The 20,954-nt window shown below is 36.6% G+C and overlaps 1 protein-coding gene across 4 annotated transcripts in view; it reads left to right on the forward strand.

Annotated features, from left to right (window-relative positions):
* The window catches only part of EML1 (EMAP like 1), an 80,250-nt gene that overhangs the window by 42,478 nt on the left and 16,818 nt on the right, over positions 1 to 20,954 (forward strand). For 2 of the 4 annotated variants that reach the window (XM_058807542.1, XM_058807540.1), the window contains 8 exons: positions 5,921 to 5,949; positions 7,352 to 7,378; positions 10,473 to 10,602; positions 14,750 to 14,899; positions 15,936 to 16,005; positions 18,195 to 18,305; positions 19,875 to 19,970; positions 20,507 to 20,641. In XM_058807542.1, the coding sequence (XP_058663525.1) occupies positions 5,921 to 5,949; positions 7,352 to 7,378; positions 10,473 to 10,602; positions 14,750 to 14,899; positions 15,936 to 16,005; positions 18,195 to 18,305; positions 19,875 to 19,970; positions 20,507 to 20,641 (748 nt within the window). The remainder of the gene's footprint in view (positions 1 to 5,920; positions 5,950 to 7,351; positions 7,379 to 10,472; positions 10,603 to 14,749; positions 14,900 to 15,935; positions 16,006 to 18,194; positions 18,306 to 19,874; positions 19,971 to 20,506; positions 20,642 to 20,954) is intronic. The other 2 variants (XM_058807539.1, XM_058807541.1) reach the window with 1 other exon arrangement.

Raw genomic sequence — 20,954 nt, forward strand, 5'->3', positions numbered from 1 at the left:
ATCTAGGTATCACACAGCCATTCACTTCCTGTCCTCCAGTGGGATGAGGAGAAGAAAATAGGAAGAGCAAAAATGAGAAAACTCATAAATCAAGATAAAGCTAGTTTAAGAAGTGAAGGAAAGAGGAAGAAAAACCAAAACAATTGCTGAGAAGCATTCAGCCACCACATCCCACATGTAGATTGATGTCCAGCCAGTCTCTGAACTATGAATGCCTTGATCTGACAGCCAGATTAAATATAAACGAAGAGAGAGGTTTACATGCAAGTACTGTTCAATGAAGCAGAATGAAGTGATGCCTATCTCTGTGTATCTTTGATCATGCTTCTCTGTATTGCTGACAGCACAGAGAAAAGAGGATATCTTGTCAAGGGTTTCAGACTTAGGATAGCCTTGAACAAATAGCTTTTTCATTGAGGTTCATCAATATTGTCAGTATAGGTCAAGCAGTTCTTTCCTGTATTTCCTAGTCAGAATTTAGTTTCAGTCATTTCACTTGACCTGTTCTATTGCAGTTTCCTTTGCAAGAAATGGTGTTGATGGTACTGTTTCACTGTCTCACTGATGATGTGGCCATAAAAACACAATGTTAATGAAGCTCAACTAATAACTTAATTTACCTGCTCTCTTTGGGCATCAATGCCGTTACACAAGTCATTGTCAATGTTGTGGCACAAAATGTTCCTCCCTTTTTATCCCTTTAGCATATTTGCTCGAGTAAGGAGTGACTGAGCTGGTTGTGTACTATTTTACAACCCAAATATGGGTGATTACATTATTAATAGCTAGGTTTCTGGCCTATGTTTTCAGCTATGAAGCAAGACAGCAAGTGTGCAAACTATGGAACTTAGAATAAATTATGGATTGGGATAAAAGGGCAGACTAGTAAGGGTGGCACTTTGTGGCTGTTTGCTACAAGCTGCCTGAACAGGAGGAAGTGCAAGGGGTCTTTTACAGGCAGCTTGAAGCAGCCTCAAAGTTACAGGCCCTGGTTCTTGTGGGAGACTTTATCTACCTGGACATCTGCTGGAGAAGCAACACAGCAAAGCACAAACAGTCCAAGAGGTTCCTGGAAAGCATTGATGGCAACTTCCTGTCACAGGTAGTGGAAGATCCCACAAGGAATAGTGCGGTGCCTGACCTTGTGATAACAAGCAGGGAAGGCCCTGTTGGAGATGTGAAGGTTGGAAGCAGCTTTGGTTGTCATGACCATGAGCTGGAGTTCAGTACCAGGAAGGGATGAAGCAGGGGAGCAAGTAAGATGTTCACCATGGACTTCAAGAGTTAACTTTAGCCTGCTCAGGAATCTTGGAAGAATCCCATGGGAACAGGACCTGCAGGGAAGAGGGATCCAAGAGAGTTGGTTGATATCCAAGGATCACTTCCTCTAGGCTCAAGAACCATGCATCCACATGAGCAAGAAATCAGAAAAAGTGGGCAAGAGACCTGCATGCATGGATAAAGGAGAAAGCGTTCTGGTGGACAGCAAGCTGTCCATGGGTTATGTGCCCTTGTGGCCAGGAAGGCCAGTGGAATCCTAGGATGCAATAGGAAGAACATTGCCAGCAGCTTGAGGGAGGAAAATCATAGAATTGTCAAGGTTGGAAGAGACCTTTTAGATCATCAAGTCCAACCATCCAATTCTGCCCTTCTACTCAGCCCTGGTGAGGCACATCAGGAGTGCTGTGTCCAGTTCTGGGCTCCTCAGTTCAAGAGGGACATGGAGCTCCTGGAGTGAGTCCAGCAGAGGGCTACAAAGTTGATCAAGGAACTGGAGCAGGTCTCTTACAAGGAAAGGCTGAGGTAGCTGGGCCTGTTCAGCCTCAAAACAGCTGAGAGGGAGCCTCAGTGATGTCTGCAAATAGCTGAGCAGAGGGTGTCAAGGAGATGGAGCCAGGCTCTTCTTGTAATGCCAAGCAATAAGTAGAGGCAATGGGCAGCAACTGATGCACAGGAGTAGGAGGAAAATGTTTTTATGGTGTGGGTGACTGAGCACTAGAAAAGATTGTCCAGAGATATTGTGGAGTCTCACTCAGTGGAGATATCTGAAAACTGGACAAAATTCTGTGCCATGTGCTCTGGTACAGCCTTGCTTGAGCAGGGAGATTGGACCAGGTGAACAACTGTGATCCCTTCCAGCCTGACTTGTGACTCAGTGAAAGGCTTAGAAAATCAAAGGAATAATGAAAAAATTTAAATACTATCAGAGAAAACGTTATAAAATTGTAACTAAGGAAGATGTAATATTTACACAAATTAACATCTTGTTTGCATTCTGCATCTATGCATGTGAATGAAGTTTGATAAGCCAACAGAATTCCACAGGACTGGGCCTTCTGGTACTTATAGAAATTTGACTCTATCTTAGCATCTGAATTTTTTTTCCCTTAATATTTTTGTAAGATAATTATAAGCAACAAATAACTAATAGATGTGGGTTTCATTTTGTTTCTAAGATTTTTGTACTTCAAGATTTCTAAAAGACAAATATAACTGAAAAAAAACTTACTGTAGCAATACATAATATCCATAAATAATATTAATGTTGAAAGGAAAAGCAATCTCTTATTAGTTTACTTGGGAACAAAGTGTCTCTCTGCATGTGCAGATTTGAAAATCTCTCTACCCTTGTAGAGAATATATAACTGCACACATCTGAATTAGCAAACCAAGCATCAACAATCTTAGGGACAAGTGAGCCTGAAAGGTTTTAAAGGCAAAACAAATCAAAATCCATAATGACCAGTGAAGGGACAGCTAAAAGACCAGCTCACTCTAATTTAAGTTGCAAATTCTGTAAAGTGTTGCAAGGATGTGTAACTTCATGCAGCTACTTTGACTTGGTGAAGTTATTAGCATGGAGCTGCTGTTTTCTGTATTGATCTCCTGAAATGGTTGGATTTTTTTCCTAAGGCTTTGCTTTTTATTTTACATCTATGTATAACTTCCTACTCTATCACACATACCAAATTGTATCAACAGCCATTATGTGATTACCTCATTGATTAAAATAACTTTATCTTCTATAAACAAAACAAACATCTTATGGATAGTTTTTGTTAAAAAACTAGTTTTTATACTTAGATGGGTAGACTTTTTTCTGGAATATGAAAAACTATTATTTCACCTACCAGTGGGGAATCTCATTGCTTTTCCAATTTGCTGTAGTAATTTACTATAGTTTTTGTAAAAGTTTTAACAAACATGATCCTACAGTGCCCTTGCTCTGTGTATTTTATATAAAAAATTGCATTAGATCAAGTGCCCAAAAGATGAATTCAGTGTGTGTTGTACAGTGGAAGATCTAGAGGTCAAAATCTAAAACAATACAGTGCTTTGCAAAGTCAGGTTTATGGATATATCTCTGATCCTGCTACCTGTTTAAGGTGACAATTATCTGAAATTAGTTATATGTTAAAGCTACTGAACACATGAAGTGAGACTATTAGTTTATTCATTTAAATTAAGGAAAGCTACGACTTCTATGAACTATATAGATGTACTGTATGCTTGAAAATTGATTCCAAAATAGCTGAGAAATAAAAACATTGCAACAAAATAATGGTTATCTGCAAAATGTTTTGGTTTTCCTTTATGATTGACCACTGTACTTGAGATGCATTTTTAATTTTTATGCACTATTTCAACAGAAACTCAATGGTTATGTCATTTTGCAATTGTTAGGCAACAAAAGGTTGAGGGAAATCCCTCAGGATTTGGGGAGAAGATTCAGCACACAAGGCATGCAATGGTTAAGTAAAGTGCAAGTATTCCAAGGAACTAATCAAGAGCACATGTTAGATTGCCTCAAGTGGTGTTCGTGATGTTGGTACCACTGTGAAAACAGTCATTGTATGGGTAGAGACTTTCCCCCTCATTTCTGTCCCATGCAGCCTGTTCAGCACCCCAGCTTTCACCTCCCTGAAGAATGAGTGTCCCTATCCTGTGGAAGGGGTTGGCTAAAGACTTGCCTCGTGCTTCCTCTTGAAACTGAGCAACCATGCAAAATACAAAGCAAGAGTTATGAGAAGGAAAATGATGATTCTGTATGCTGGGACTAAGACTGGCCCCCAAACGCTGTCTGTATGTGTGAAAGAGTGAGGAAGAGTGTGCTAACCTAACCATCTACTCACAGTCTGTTTGTGTTCTTGACCCCTTTGCATCCCTTCCAGCTTGAGATATTCCATGACTCTGTTTTTGAAAGCCTGTAGGGTTGTAGGCTGTTATGCAAAGCCAGAATGCTATAGAAAGCTCTTTCAAGAAGCTTTGAGCATAAGGAGATGACCATAATCTCCCATGCTACTGTGAAGTGTCCCCCCTCCTGTAGCTATCAGCCAGGAGTAAGCCTTCCTGAGGGCTAGTTAAGTAGGATGTGACTCAAGTTCAGAGAAAAGGGTAGTCAGAGCTCTGAGCTGTGTGTGGTTAGGGTTTGTGTAATTAGGAAGTACAGATGATTTGCTTTATTACTGTCATGAATCAGCCTTTCACATTTGCTTGATTAGCTTGAATAAGTCGGCATGGTTTGTTTAGAGCTAGGGACTGTTTTGTCTCTAATATGGCTGCATTTCTGACTAGTGCTTCATCCCATAAAGTTTTTTTGTTTTCTAAAAATATCTTCATTTGTAAGAGAAAATGTTCATCTTGGTGTTAACAATGGCAGCACATCATGCTATTTATATAAATGACATTGGCTGTGTATGCCAGCTTGAAGCATGTATTTTGATGCATGATTAACACAAAGGCTGATATTATGGAAAGTTGCTAAATCAGGAGTAGAATCAGAATTAATTTGGTTTGGTTTTGGTTTATCATTAAGTAAAGTATTATTCTCAATATAAGTGTCAAACCAAAGCAAGGGGGAAAATATATTAGAATTATTTGCTAAATCTTTCATTTTATTGAGAGAGAATCTTTTATGCTTAAAAAAACCTGTGTGCAAAAATCCAACACAGTCTTGTTTCTTTTTTTGATTTCTCCTTATTGCCCACTGCAGTCTAGAAGAGGGTGTTGAGATGGCATCAAGCTCTAGGAATACTTCATACTTCAGTATTTCTCCATCAGAATGATGGGGGGTTCACCCATTTTGGGATCACCCTAAGAAACTTTCAGCATTGTCTTATACTTCAAAAGTTTTATTGCATTAAAAAAGAGGGAACTGGGAAGAGAAATACCTGCATAATATAACTTCATGTCCTTCCATTCTTCATCAGAAACAACACTCTCAAACTTGATTTACAGGGGCAAAGGACAAAAACAACAAATGACTAGAAACAAATTTCTTAACAAAGATTCTTTCCTTATGGCCAGGGTAGTGCTATCCAGAGAGCTTCTCAACATGCTGTATGTATTTTCCCCTCAAGTTTTCCCAAATATTTTCTGAAGACAAAAAGAAAAACCCATTTCCAGTTGTCTTGCAGGCAGCTGTGCAGTGACAAACAGAAGACATTTTAATCATGGTTATGTGCTTTCTGTGTTTTATCAAGTACTGTCATTCACCCAGGAACAACTGGGCAGTTCCATGCTTTATGTGAAGTCTTTGGAAAAAGCAGGATTCAAACTTTGATTTGCTCCTTAAATCCAGGCTGGAAACCTGGCTGCTCGTGGCCAGTTTCTGTGTTCTCCTGTAATTGGACTAACTTCATAGCAGAAGAGAATTTGGTAGTTAGTAGAGGAATATCTATAATTTTGAGAATGTAATGAGAATTGAATGGAAAGTGTAAATCAAGGATGTTTACTGTTTTCAGTTGTTTTTGCCTGGGGATTTACTTTGTAAATAATTTAATTGTAAAAGTATTTTTATTCATACATACACTCAAGAAAAATTTATTTTATTTTTACTTTTATGTCATATTGATACATATACATGTGCAGACTGTAAGTACATGCTTTTAAAATAGTAATTTCTTCATTATTTTCACAGCAAACCCAAGGAACCAATGTTCAGTGCAGGTAGGAACTTTTAAAATTTTTAAGCAGATAGTAACTGTGATTGGGTTCCCCCACTAGCCCCCTTTCTTCTGTGGCTGCCTAGAAATTGGGATTGGGAATCTAAACATGATACTTACAGGCTGCTGCTGATATATTATTAAAAAGTTTATCAATTCACTCTAGATTTTATTGATGCAATAGATTTATTTAACAGTTGAGATTGTTTGTAAGAAGACAAGGACAAAAAACACCATGTCTTCTTACTCCACATATGTCTTCTCTTTCAAAGCAGTATTAAGGTTTTGGTAATTAAAGCAGTGCCAAGTTTATGTTAATCATAAAACGGTGCCCTCTAAAGATTGCTACATCTGTCCCAAAGCCTTGTAATGCAATATGTCAAATTAAAAATAAAAAGGTGGTTTGTTACTACAGTTTTGGTAATCTCTCTTTAATTTGAAAAGCACTTCAATTTTTTCCAACTTAGGTATTATCCCTGCTGAAGGATTTTGAGAGTGAAATAGCAGGTATAAGTGAAAGCAGTATTTGTTCTTGTCATTAGACAGTTAAAAATTTTGAAGAGTCTTAATGAAAATATGAAGCTGAGTAGTATATATAACAGTTATGTTTGTTCTGAAAAGTCAACAACAACTAAAATAAAAATTTCTTTTAGCAAAATAGGGAAGGGAAAAAACTGTGTTAATGTATCAGATGTATTGTATTATTTTTATGCATAGTTCTATTACAGTAATCATACATTAAGCTGAAAAATTTGGAGATCCTTTGTTTACTGCATGGATTGATCAGCATCCAACAAGGCTTTTAAGCCATGTTTCAGGGTTTAATGTAACTGATTTTGAAGTCAGTAATACATGAAATTAAATAAGCACTTAAGTCTCTTGTGACAATGTATTCATGGTTCATGTCCCTTCCATAAAAACTGATGGTTTAGAAAAACAAAACTTCTGATTTGCACAGAATATGGTTTCCTTGCCTAATATTTCTCCTTCCCTTATACCATGTAAAAAAGGTGTTTTTAATATTTTTTCTTCTGCCACTTTTCCCATAGATAAAAGTCAGTAATTAAACAGATGTGACACTACATTGATGTCCTTCTTACCTAGACAAAATTCCTACTGAAATAAATTTTTTTTCTTAGAAGGTTATACTTGGTGTTTTACTTAAGTACATGGTTACATAATGGAGTTTAAGCCAGTGTTTTAATGGTAGAACCAAACAGAGGCCCCTAACTGAGGAAAGAGGTTTAGAAGGTAATTACTCAGTGTATGGCTCAGTGTTTTGTCAAGCCCCAGGTTAGCCTGCAGCAAACTAAGACTGGACAGCCTCTAGAGCAGGTATTTAGAGAGTTATTGTATTCAAACACATCTTTATCTAGCCCTTCTGTCTCTGTCTCTGTAATCACAAGGGAAGCGCCGTGTGACACACTGCAAAGGTAGGCTTCACTTCCAAAACCTCATAGCTCTCGAAGCAAAATGGCTCTGGTGGGATAACAGCTCAATATTTATACAGCAGTTTTCTAACTTGTGTACATTTTGCAATGTGAAAACTTTTCTAGTTCTTTTGAGTGAAACAAAAACGTTATACCATTTATTATATGATCTATTGAATTATAACCCTCAGGTGCACTTTATTCGTAATAATGGGTTATAATTTACATTCCTGCGGACTTAGTCCTAAGAATTTGAATTAGATAAAAAATGTTGAGAGAGCTATATGGCAACACGTGGATGTTCACTGTGTTTGAAATGGCATTCTGCACTTCTGCTGAAATTTGTATAGAATTTGCCCCTTTGTTGGCTGTTTTGCTGTTAGCCTAACATGATCATAGAAGCCTTTGTTTTTTCTTGCTTTTTCTTGTTGAGTAGATTGTAGATTTTTCTGAATCTTAAATAAACAGACCTAGGCCTACAACTAATTTCTCATTGCTTTTTGCTTAGTGTCATAAAGCAGAGTTACATTTGGTAAACATACCATGTTGGTGTTTAAAGCTTTAGTTAAGTTGTAGTGTAAATATGCACATTTTTCATGCATGTTTATATCTGTGATCTAATCACAGATTTATCTGCTTTTTAGAAATAGCTTTATCCTAACAGTTTTTCCACTAATCAGCGTCTTTCAGCTTTGCAATAAATGTGAATTTCACAAAGCAAAAAATGTTTGTTCTCAAAGCAAAGTCTATTAGAGAGTCTCTACCTCTGTGTATTCTTTGTACAAATTTATACATGCAGTCGGTGGTGGTCTCCTTTGCAGATCCCACTGGCATTGATGTCCTTCTTATTTCAGTTCATTAGCTGTTCATTTATGCAAAAACAATATCAAATTTACAAAACTGCAGATGTAAAAGATACATTTGTCTAAAAGTTTCACTCTTGGTCTGTCTTTGTAGTTTGATGATTGTCTCTCTTTACATCTATATCTTTACATTTAGAACTCTGCTGTCTTAAAACTTACTTAAGAAAAGTATGAAAAAGAGGAGATTGATTGTGTAGATGATGTATTTGGGTTAGGAACAAAAACTAGTAGAGGTGGAATATTACCAGAAGTTAGAAATAACTCCACAGTATGACCTCTATACTGGGCCTAATCAGCCTAAGTTCCTTTTTACAGTTAGGAGAGAAACATACACACATTCTAAAGGCATAATTCATATACTTGTTGTAATATTCTTGATATAGTTTATTTTCCTAGTCTGGTGTGACTAGGTCAAATGCTCCCACTGTAGATGGCTAAATGCAAGTTTTATGAGTCCTGTAAGCTTCAGGTGAGAAAAGCAGCTTGGTGAATTAAACTTTGGTTCATTCACAGCCTTTGATAAGTATAGCCAGTAGTTGTCATTGCTGAAAATCTGTTGACTTCCAGTGCACCAGCATCAGCAGTGTTGGCACGTGTTTGAAGCTCATTAAATAGATGCTGCATGCGCATACGAATAGTGCTGTAATGCTTTGCTATTTAATGCTCTACCCTCTATTTTATTTTCCAATACAGATATATTGGAGTAGATTTTTAAAACAATTCCAATATTCTGTCATTTTAACAGACATCTTGAAGTTCCAACCTTCTGTCACCATTATTTCATCATTATTATCTCTTCTTTTTAACATTAAGTTTTCTGTTGCTTTCACTTTATGTATGTGTTCTGTAAAGAAGCTAGAGAGACCTAAATGTAACTTTACTGTGATAGGTCAGGTAGATCTCTTTCCCATATGACTTAGTGTAAAGGCAAAATACACATCTAGTTAGGTAATACAGCATTGCTATGATGTTTATTTGTTCAATCAATAATTCTTATTAATTTAGTCAGGATTTGTAGCATATGCATATTTCAAATTAAAATAAAGCCTTAGCTTTCAAATTTAAAAAATAGTGGTATATTTGTAATGATACTTAAAAATTCATAGCATAATTTAACAGTCCTAAATTGTATAATTTTTTTTTCATTTACATGATTTTTGTTACTTTTGCCCTTCCATTTCCTCTGTGCCCACGATTATTCTGTCTAGTAACTCTACAGATGTCACTGACTCCAAAACTGCTTGATTCGCATGCGAACAAGGCTGAACCCCTTGATCTGCCGATGGAGCAGCAAGAGCCAGCACGTTCTGAATCTGGACAAACTTCATCAGAAGTTCACAGGACACCCACTTTGGCCTTGCCACTTCCCAAAAGTCCTAGTCAGACCTTCATGGCATTTCCCAGATCTCCTAGTTTTATAAGCCCCATGAAGTCCCCAAGTCAGTACTTCCAGATCTGTTATTAATCTCTGCTTCTCTGCCCCAAAAATATTTCTTACCAGTTCAACAGATTACTTTTAGTATTTTCTTCTAGAAATGTTTACTTCTGTCAGCCAATTGAGTTTTTGTAGCTTCTCTCCTGTATGTCATTTTCCTTTCTTTTAATGTGCTGTCAATGTTGTCATTCTTTTCTCAATGTTTAGTAATTCTTAAAGCACATTTATTTTCTGCATGTACATCAGCATGATTCCTCTTATTAATTGTTTGAGTTCCTTATTTCGAATGTATCTCTAACACTGTATCAAGTGTAAAGCATATCTTTACACTGGGATGCAAAGAATGCGACTGAGTGTTGGAAAATAATTTAGATGCTGATGCTCAACTGTAAACATTGATTAAAAAATAAAATTAATTTTAAGTGGCATTTCTGCGTTAATTGTAATCTTTGATGTATTCCCCTACATTTTTAATATTTAAGAACCATAATATTGTAACATTTTTTTAAAAAATTCAATTTCAGACCTTTCTGTTTTGTAATTCTTCATGACATTGTTTAGTTCTAATTCTGCTGCTCAGAATATTTAGAGGAAGAAGGGACTTTGTATGTTTTTAAAAATTCTGCTTAGTGATTATGATTTAGGAAAAAAAAAAACCTGCTAAATTTCTAAGTTTGAGATTGCATGTCATTTTATAATTGTAATGCACCAAACTGTTATGTGTGAAGGGATGGAGGAGCACTGGAATTCTCCCCAATGGCTTTTTTGTGTAACATTAAACATTTCTGACCTTTTGTAGAGGAAGGATACGTAAAAATGTTTCTTCGTGGACGTCCTGTTACCATGTACATGCCCAAAGAGCAAGTGGAATCTTACAATTTGGAAGCAAAAGTAGAACTACCAGCCAAGAGGCTTAAACTGGAATGGGTGTATCCTTTCTGTGCTGGAGGACTACTGGAAATCAATCATTCCATAATGATTTGGGTTAAATAACTTCTCGAGCTAAAGTATAGCAGGATTAAGGTCATAGGGTTCATTTAATTGCTGAAGTGACATTCCATTGAAAATAGGTGTTAACTTCCTGAGGCTGCTGTTCTTCACCTTGTAAAGTACAGGGCGGCAGCTTAAGAAAGATTTTGCTTAAATGTTGCCTGAAGGTTAAGTATGGAGCCTTCTAATTAGCTAAGGATTAAACTGGGCATAAGAATGTAGTGAGATGGGATTATTAATTATAATATGCATAAGACAAGCTCAGGTTTTTTTCTAGTTCTTAGCAGTAATTTATCATTTTAAACTGTTTTATAAAATGTACACCATTGTCCTTAAGAGGATGGTACATTCAACTGGAATAAGCCCTGAATTGAGTAGTGCTGTGCAGCTGATACATGCTTAGCCATAAAATTTATAAAATGTAATATATAGAATAATATTTGGATTTGTATCTTAAGGGGGCTTAAACACCACAAATACTGAGCAACCAGATTTTTCCACTGACTTCTATGAATGGACATAACTGCAGAAATATAACTTGAAAGCAATCAGTGTTTCATGACATAAAAAAGTTTTCCTATTTCACATTTAAGTATAATGATAGAATATATTCTTTATTTTAAAAAAGACATTTCACTTTTATATAATCTTATATATAATAAATGATTCAAGATCAAATATATGTTTATGTTTTTTCTTGAATCAAGATCTGAGTTTATTTGTAATATCTGTTATCTCTAGAGAGATGACGTCTTCATAAGGTTTTCTCTTGAAAGAAAAATCTCTTTTCTGGTTGCAGTGAAAATAGGAAATTACTTTGACTTCATAAAAGAAGACAGACTGCATATAGTCTTTTTCAAAGTTGTATAAATAGAACTGCATGTGGTTTCAGAATGTTCAGAGAGTTTCCAAAAGTCCCTTTGTATTCACAAGGGATTAATGACAGATTTAGTAACCATTCTTATTATTCCTATTTCAGCTGAGGCTGTATGTTCTATCCCATTCTGCTGGAACTGCATAGATAGTGCATGCACAAATAAGTGAAGAGGAGTCAAAAAGACAAAAAAATCCATAAAATTAATAAAACAGGTGAGATTACAGTGATAAATGCTGCTTGCAACGTTTTACCATCTAATTGTACAGGTTCTCACCATTTATCACAACAGAACTGAATTATGTCTTTTGCAGTTGTAAGGAGCTCTTCACTCAAGGGCCTAAGGATGGTAAGGAGGAAGTGTTAGAAAGCTCACGGAAACAACAGAACACCCAAGCATGACACAAAGCAGAGTGTCATTAGCAGCATGTAGGTGGAACCTGACGTCAATATTTCAGACTATTACAAGAAATTCTCATTAGAGTATGTCATAATTTCAGTCTCATTAGTTTCTCAGTTAAGCTTATTTAAATGACTGAATATTTGCCAGATGGATTATTATTTTTAGTTTGAATATTCATATGTCCTTCCAGGTGTGTGTCCATATACCCAGCAGAATCCTGTCTAAGGTTGTCTAAGAATAGAAGAGGTGTGAATTAATAAAACAATCTAACTAACCCTAGATGGTTATACTAAATGGTATTGAGGAGGAGGTAGTTTTTTTCCAAAAATACTGTGCTAGCTTCTTCTGTTTCTAATTTATTTGCAATTAAGTCCAATCATGATATCCATACTTAATATTTATAGCAATGGAAGGTATAGAAAGACAATTAAATGTATATGGGAGATTTAGAAAGACAATTAAAAATAAATTTTAAAAATGGGGGAGAAGGTAATGCCTACTTTACAGACTATAACAAGGGGAAGAGAAACTGTGAGCAGGAGCATAAGATCATTTATGAAGAAAGATAAATACAGCAGAAAACCAAGCAATATTGCAGGCATTCATTCCAGTTGAGCTGGAGAAGCTGCACTGCTTGATTGGAGGGTAACGGAACTGGAATAGGAAAAAAAATCTTTGTAACAGATAAATGAGTGCAGCTGTGGGAGTACAGCCAGAAATGCTCTATAATGTAAGAATGGGGATAGGGAAACAAGATATTGGAGGTGGTGTGGACAAATGGAAAGGAAAGCAGAGTATGATGAGAAACAGCAGGAAGAAAACCTAATGTGTACAGATTTCAGGGCATTCCAGAACCATGAAGAGTTATTACAGTCACGTTAACAGCTGTCTGGGTAAGCTGAAAAAGGTTCACACCTTTGATATATTATCATATATATTAGGACACAAAGAAACAAAAACAATGAGTGATGAAGTGTGAGGGGGGCTGGAGCAGAGGTGGAAAATCCAAGTAAGAATTTGCACTAGGGACATCAGGGCCTGCCCAGATCCATTTAAGAGAAACTCACTTGGCAGGCAGGAGGTTTGAAACAAAAACCGCAGGCCAAATGAAAAGAAAAGGTCAAGGTAACACTCCCTGAAATGCCAGCTCACCAAATCCGAGTCGAAGCCACCAAATCCAAGTGTGGGAAACAGTGAGGAGAAGGAGGGATCAACCCCAGGAGTTTGCATTTGAGAAAAAAGGCTGATAGAAAGAAATTGAGTGTTTGACAACAGCAGTCATGTGAAGGGTTGAATGCAGCATTGTTCCCCACAAGAAGAATAGTATAGAAAGGAGATTTTCCCTAAAGAATGTAATCTTTCCCATTTAATGGCTATTTTTGTGCACTGAGATTTGTTACTTATGCATGTTTGTGTAATGTTCTCCACTTTTTTTAGAAGTTCAATTCCTTACACTAACTTCAGCTGCTGGTTCACTATAAATTTGATTATATGTTGTTGAACTAAGGGGATATTATGTTGGCTTCAATTCATAATGCTATCTGGCCTTAGAGAAAAAAAAAAATGTAAAAAAATTAATCATTGTCCGGCAATCTAGAGTAGTAACACCAACCATCACAGATTCAAATTGATAGTAAATTCTATGTAATTTAAGATATTGATTGTTTCAATGTCATTGCACTTTAATATCTCAAGAAACTTTGGCTGAGATGTTTCAATTTATGAGACTAAAAGCTCTATTTCTGAATTCACACTTTAATAATTGGGTATGCTGCACTACTTCTATTGCATTTATAAGAAAAAATCAGCAAGCTGTTTCTTATAAAATAGGTATTTTTATAGGATAACAATTGACCTTATTACTTCAACAATGTTAACATGACTATTTTAGTTTGAGTGGCTTGTCATTGACCATCTAGAATAGTGCACAAGTGTCTTGTTTAGAGCATGTAAATGGGGTTTCATTATCTGCCCATGTATTTTTCACAGCCAGTTCCTCCATACTGACTGCATTAGAATGCACTTCTGTTTTGCCAAGATTCTGCTAATGCTGTTTCTTTCTGTTTCCATAAAAAAAACAAAGCCAAAATAGTTGTAGTCCCTAATGACTCTTCAGAAGAATAAAACTACAACATTTGGCTGATTTAACATTCAGTTTAAATGAGATTATTATTCCAGTCGTTTCATTGAATTAATTTTATATTCGTATTGGTATGACTACCATCAGAATCTGGGCTACTGCCTTTTAAATACTACAAAAATAAATTGGAATGGATGATGTAACCTTTTTATGGTTTTTGTCCATCTGGCTGGTCATGTCCACATTAATGAAATGAATCAACCTGCACATGGGATAATGCAATCAATCCTTGTGTAATGCAGGGAGATGTGCTGAATGACTTGTTAGTGTTTCTATCAAGTCTAATTTTTTATTTTAATTAGTCAAGCAGTGTAAATAGTAAGTACACCTGGGACAAAACTAGTATTGCCTTTGTATGGTATTTAGCAAATTCTAGAGGATGCTAAAGGAAGAGTACATCTGCAATTTCCCCTATTCCTTGCTATGTATTTTCTGCAGGATATGTAGGTTTTAAAATCTGCAACGTACTTCAACTCTCTAGTGTAGTAAGGGAAAGAGTTCTCAAGGTTATCAAGTAATAAAGCTGTGCTCAAGCCAAGAGATGGAGACTTTAGGACAGAGACTACAGACTACAAGGACAGAGAAGCCTTTTTTTTTTTTTTTTTTTTGTCTTGTTTTTAACATTCTCGATGGGGAGACGATGTTATTGCAGCTTGACCAGCACTCTAGCTATGGCTACAGGGGCCGGGACTGCCGCAGCAATCTGTACCTGCTGCCGACGGGCGAGACCGTGTACTTCATCGCCTCTGTGGTCGTGCTCTTCAACGTGGAAGAGCAGCTCCAGAGACATTACACTGGTCACAATGATGATGTCAAGTGGTAAGTCATCTCATAGCAGTTCTTTTTCTCTTCATAAAACATCTATTTGAGAGAGATCAAATCATTTTCCTTACTCTTCTTTTAGGATGATTGAAAATTATCTTCTTTAGAATCTTCTCCTTGCATTTTTTAAGTAGGATTGAATTATTGCCCTTCACACTTCCCACCCAGTGTACAGTTCACAAGGTGTACAGTTCCTTTAGGTTCAACCTAACCAGCAAAATAATAGTAATTTCACCTGTGGCCTTCCTGGTAGTCTTCAGGCATGCTGACCCCATGGCAGATAACCTCTAAACTGGACCTGGTTTGTTTGCTGCCATGCACACATGCCTGATTTGGCTTCAAAATGATTTAAGTTTGTTGAAGATCAGAGGTTACTGGATACCAGCAAACATCAGAATCATTAAACTGAAATCCAAATAAACCAATGGTTTATCTTGATGGTATCAGTCTACTTGTGCAGTGTAGCTGAAAAAGAGCACCTGGATTATCCGATGGGTGAAATGAGTTTGACATCCCTTCTTTAGATTGGGCATTATGAAACACCCATTGTACCTCGAAGCCAAAAATAGGTCTGATAACCAAATTGGCTTGAATTGTGAGCATGTTTCATAAATTGAATTATTTGCATAATCTGGTTGTTTTACAAGGAGATTTTTACCTTGGACCTGTTCTATCTCATTTCTTTCTTTCAAATTTTCTGTCTCTAGATATTTCAAAGCTATCAGGTTTACTGGAAAGAGAATGCCTTTCTGGTTTGTAAAGCTAAATGAATTATTGCAGCAGTTCATTTTGTAGGGTACTCGGCCTCTAGAATGGCATGCAAAGCAGATGCAGTGAAAAAGAATTCAGAGGACTTTAAAATACAAGAGCGTGACAATTGTTTTGTCAGTTCTGGTTTTATATTCTTTAAAGTTTACACTTGTGCTGTGTGCTTTATATGACTAAAACAGGGCTATTTATTACAGGCTCAAGTAATAGTTGTTGAAATAGATCGTCAATAGATTAAAGTTTGGCCTCTTCTTTTCTTCTGTAGCCTGGCTGTTCATCCTGATAGGATTACTATAGCAACAGGTCAAGTTGCAGGGACATCCAAGGATGGGAAAGTAAGTGGCTTCTTTACTGATGTATAATTGTTTATATTTCACAAGAATATGTTATTAAGAAGATACATGCTGTATTCTTTTCCTACTGTAATTGGTCTTACATTTTTGGACTGAACAGAAGCAAAACTTAATTTGAGGGTTCCTATTGCACGCTCTCGCACTTACCCAATTTCATTATCAAGAGTGGCCAATGGTTTCTGGTTCCATGACTTAGGCTGAAGGTAAATTTGGAACTGTCTCTGGAAGCATGGAGGGGTAAGGCTGCAAAGGAGACCTGAGAGGGCAGATGGATGTGGAAGAAAAGAGGACATTAAATTGTACCATATACAACATCATTTTTCATCACAGCCACCAAAACCAAACTATGAAGAACCGGTTTGAATTATTTGCTGGAAAAAAAACTTACTCTTCCCATCATTTAGGCAAGAATATTTTTCTATCTATTGCCACCTGTATTATTGTAAGCTTTGTTGTAAGCTGGGACTATTTCAACAGAGTAAGATGAACATTGCTCCAAAGAGCTAACAAAGGGGAAAAAGAATGGGAACAAGCACACGCAGTAAAAACCATGAGGAAAAAGTTACTCAGAAGAGTATGCAGCTGTTGTCACAACCAAACTATTGCAAACTTCTAGGCAGATGCCAAAGGAGAATTTGGGGGTAAAGTCTGGATTATCAATATGTTGATTACTTTGAGTGTCATGATTTATGCCCAACAATTAAGTACCACACAGCCACTCACCTACCCCCCTCCCATACCCCTCAGTGGGGTGGGGAGGAGGATTGGAAAAAGGACAAACTCTGTGGTTTGAAATAAGTATGGTTGTTGTTATATAGTAGTAGTGGTAATAATAATAATAATAATAATAATAATAATAACAAATACAACAAAAAGAGATAAATAAGACCCAAGAAAGGAAAGTGATGTACAATGCAATGGCTCCCTGGCTGATGGCCAGCTCATCCCCCAGCAGCAATCGGCCTCTCCTGGCCAACTCCCCAGTTTATGTACTGGGCATGCTATTCTGTGGTATGGAATATCCCTTTGGACAGTTCAGATCAGCTGCCTGGACCATGCTGCCTCCTGGCTTCATGTCTGCTCCTCACTGTCAGAGCATGGGAAACTGAAGAGTCTTTGACTTAGAGTAAGCACTGCTCAGCAACAGCCAAAACATCTGTGTTATCCGCATTATTCTTGTCCAAAACACAGCACTGCACCAGCTACTCAAAAGAAAATTAACTCTATCCCAGTTCAAACCAGGACAGTGGGGAAAAAAAGGAAATACCAGCTATGCAATATAAGTTTTGTATAAAGATAACTTAGCTGAATAACATAAACTATTAATTTTTATTATGTGTTGGAGCTTTATTTTACTTACAACTGGATTTATGAAATAAAGCCTAAAAGTCTGAGGTCTGGGCTTGAGTGGAATACGGTATATAGGTGTATCAAAGCCACTAATCTAACTGAGGTATTGTTGTGTCCTTGGGGTTTTTAGAGATGTATTAATTTATGTTAAAGGAAGAATTGGCGGCCTCTGAGCGCGGGACTCCACCGGCTGCCCGGGGCTGCCCCCTGGTGGCCATGGGGGGCATCGCGGGGCGCCCGGAGCCAAAGGCAGAGGGGAGGAGATGATCTGGGGCCAGGATATACATCTGGAATTTTATTTGCAAAATAATTTACAAAAGCAATCTCATTCTGATTACAGTTCTAAAAAAGAGTTTGAGCATAAAGTTATTTTCCCCAGCCATTTTTATAATGTTGATACATTTTAAAAATTCCTGAGCTTCTTTTCACACTTTTACCTTTTACATTTACCAGAGTTATCTCAGTTGGTACACTTACAATTCTACCTGGGCCTACCAGTAAATCTCATGTCACAAAGTCATCAACAATTTTCAGTTCATGCCAAGTGTCTCAGTGGCTGTGAACTTCAGTGAACAAACTGGTATCTGACTTGCTGTACCCTCTGCATAGTCAGTCCCAGATACTGGTCCTATGCACAATAATCAGCAAACCATTTGTAATGTATCTGTGCTTACATGGGTGACTCTAGAGAGGTCCTGACAATTTTTATACCTTCAATTGTGCTTTTTTTTTTTTTTTCCAGATGAATTCTCATTTTTTCAAATCCTGATGGGTTTTCTCCATCATTGTTTGAGCTGATGTTTTCTCTGTGTGTTTTATAGCAATTGCCACCACACGTGCGTGTCTGGGATTCTGTAACTCTGAACACACTTCATGTCATCGGAATGGGGTTTTTTGACCGAGCTGTCACTTGCATTGCTTTTTCTAAATCTGTAAGTAAAGTATATGAATAGTCATATCAAGACTGTTTGCTGGAAAGATCTTTAAATCTTTCAAATTTAGGTGACCAAAACAAACTTTCAAGCTGTCTTTTCTCTCAAGTTCCTCTTTAGAGGAGGAAAGCTTGCAGCCCAGTTGTTTCCAACAGTTTAGGTTGCAATTAAAGTTGACAATATCTCAGCATTCTCAGAGATTTACCATGTACTTAAAATAAACTGCAATTAATTTCTTCAGCAGTTGAAAAATACTTGTGTACTTGAGATTTCAGCATCCCTAATTTTCTTGAATCGTCCTATTCGGTTTCTCCCTGCATAAGAAATTTACTCTCTCTGCACCTTCTAACTCTCTCACTGTGACCAAAATGACTGAAGAAAGACTTTTAAAAATTGAGGCTCCCATAGGAGAATGAAAATCTTTTGCTAAAAAGCAGCATAGGCATATGAATAAAGGATTGTAAAAAAGTAGAATCCTGTTGCTTGCCTCTTGGCACTATCCTTTGAACTCTATTCTGTCACAGAGATAAAGGAAATATTTACATGCTGATATAGGCAGCATTTCAGTTCCATATAAAAACTTGAGTCTGTCACCTGGCACGTGCAAGCTGCAAAGCCCCCTGTGCACAACAGAATCTGTAAGCAGTGTATGGGGTGGTGTCTGGTTGTCCTGACAGCATTTTTAGACAGGAGATGACTACCTGGTCTATTCCCTATGCAAAATTTACTTCAGTGGAAGTTTCTACAAACACTTGAAATCCATTGATACTTATGTTTATAGAAAGTAGAAAAGAGAGGGCTGTATTGGGAGAATTGCCAGAAGAAAGTCAGTATTTAATATGTTTGCTTTGTGATTTTGGTCACAGCTTGGCCTGCTCTGAGCATCACTTCCCACCCAGTAGCAGCAGCTCTCTCACTTTAGATGCCCTCTCTTCAGGTTCCTTAGTCCTGCCTCTGCCCCACCTCATGGGCTGCTAGGGCAGCAGTTTTTGTAGCTGTGTCTGACATGTTATGGGCCTGAAGAATGAAGAAAGAATGGAGGAATTAGAGTAATTGAGATTAGAAAGAATGATAAATGTCATAACTATAAAAAAGACACCTGTCAAGAATAAGTTGTTTTCTAATTCCTTACTATGTTTTCTGATTTTGGTCTATTATACTAATATGAAGAATAAAATGGTTTCCTGTATTAACAGGCATCTGAGAAGAAATAATTGGTTTAAATTGCAAAGAAAGAAATCCAGTATAGTTATCAGGAAAAGCTTTCATAATAAAATAGATAATGATGTGTAGTTTGCCTTTGGAATTTCCACTACTGAATATTTGTAAAGAGATACCTACCACGTTCCTGTCTGCAGCTTGCAAGAGTCCTTCTTCTGGTTCCCTTTTTAGGATGACCCTATAAATTATTATATTTTATGGAGATTGAACTACAAATATAACAGTTAAAGAGTAAATATGTGTAAATATCTCCACTTACACATAAGTATTTCATTATTTTGAATGTGTATTTATATGTTCCTCTTGTTGTTTGGATGATGCATTAATATTTCCCATGTTTTGCCTCAGAATGGAGGAAGTAGCCTGTGCTCTGTGGATGACTCCAATGACCATGTGCTTTCAGTGTGGGACTGGCAGAAAGAAGAAAAGCTGGCAGATGTCAAGGTGTTGCAATAAGATATTTTGTACTACTTGCTTGTATGTAGATCTGGTTTCTTGTAATAAAATGTCTTTCTGTATTTAACTTTTTGTGCCTTTTTAACACTTGTATAAAAGGCAGGGAACATGAAGAAAGGGAATATTTTCTCTTTGTTAAGATTACCCGAATAGTTTTGGTTTTTATAAAATTTTGCTGTTGTTGTCATTCTTGTCATTGATTAGAATTGTCATTTTAGAATTTATTAGAAAATTTTAGGCAGCAATGATAGGAGCATGTGCAGGAAAAAGATCCTAAACTAATCTTTTGTGTAGAAGTGCTCATTATGTGACATGATTTTAAGGATACATTTTGATACTAACTTATAAAGACATAACATTAATTTTTTGACTACAGAGTATTCCAGTCTATGTTAGTAAATTCATAGCTCAGAATTATTCTTTTGTCAGAAGTATCAGTTTACCTAACTAGAGAACCATGTAATATTGTTTTCCTTCCTTTGCATTTTAGATTTTGATACAATGTTTTTCTTTTTCCTTCCAAGTGCTCTAATGAGGCTGTATTTGCTGCAGATTTTCACCCTACTGATACAAATATAATAGTCACCTGTGGAAAATCACACCTTTATTTTTGGACACTAGAAGGAAATTCCCTTATTAAAAAGCAAGGATTATTTGAGGTAAAATAAAATGTTTCTCTAATTTTATGTTTATAGTAATGATATAGTCATATAGAAATAAGGTTTAATAAGGTTTGAGTAAATCAAAATAAGTGATTATTATTAAACTCAAAGTGTTGCAGAAGCTCAGGTGGCATTCATGGTATGGCACAAAGAACTTTTCCATGGATAAAATTTCCACACTGAAATTTTGAAATGCAATTGCCCATTTTTCCTTTTATTCTTTTTCCTGTATTCTTTTTGCTACATAACCCCACTCTCCCACTCACAACCTGTGGAAAATAAAATTACCTTAAAACTCTCTATGATTAAA

This window comes from Ammospiza caudacuta, chromosome 6 (genome assembly GCF_027887145.1).
Source record: "Ammospiza caudacuta isolate bAmmCau1 chromosome 6, bAmmCau1.pri, whole genome shotgun sequence".
NCBI lineage: Eukaryota > Metazoa > Chordata > Aves > Passeriformes > Passerellidae > Ammospiza > Ammospiza caudacuta.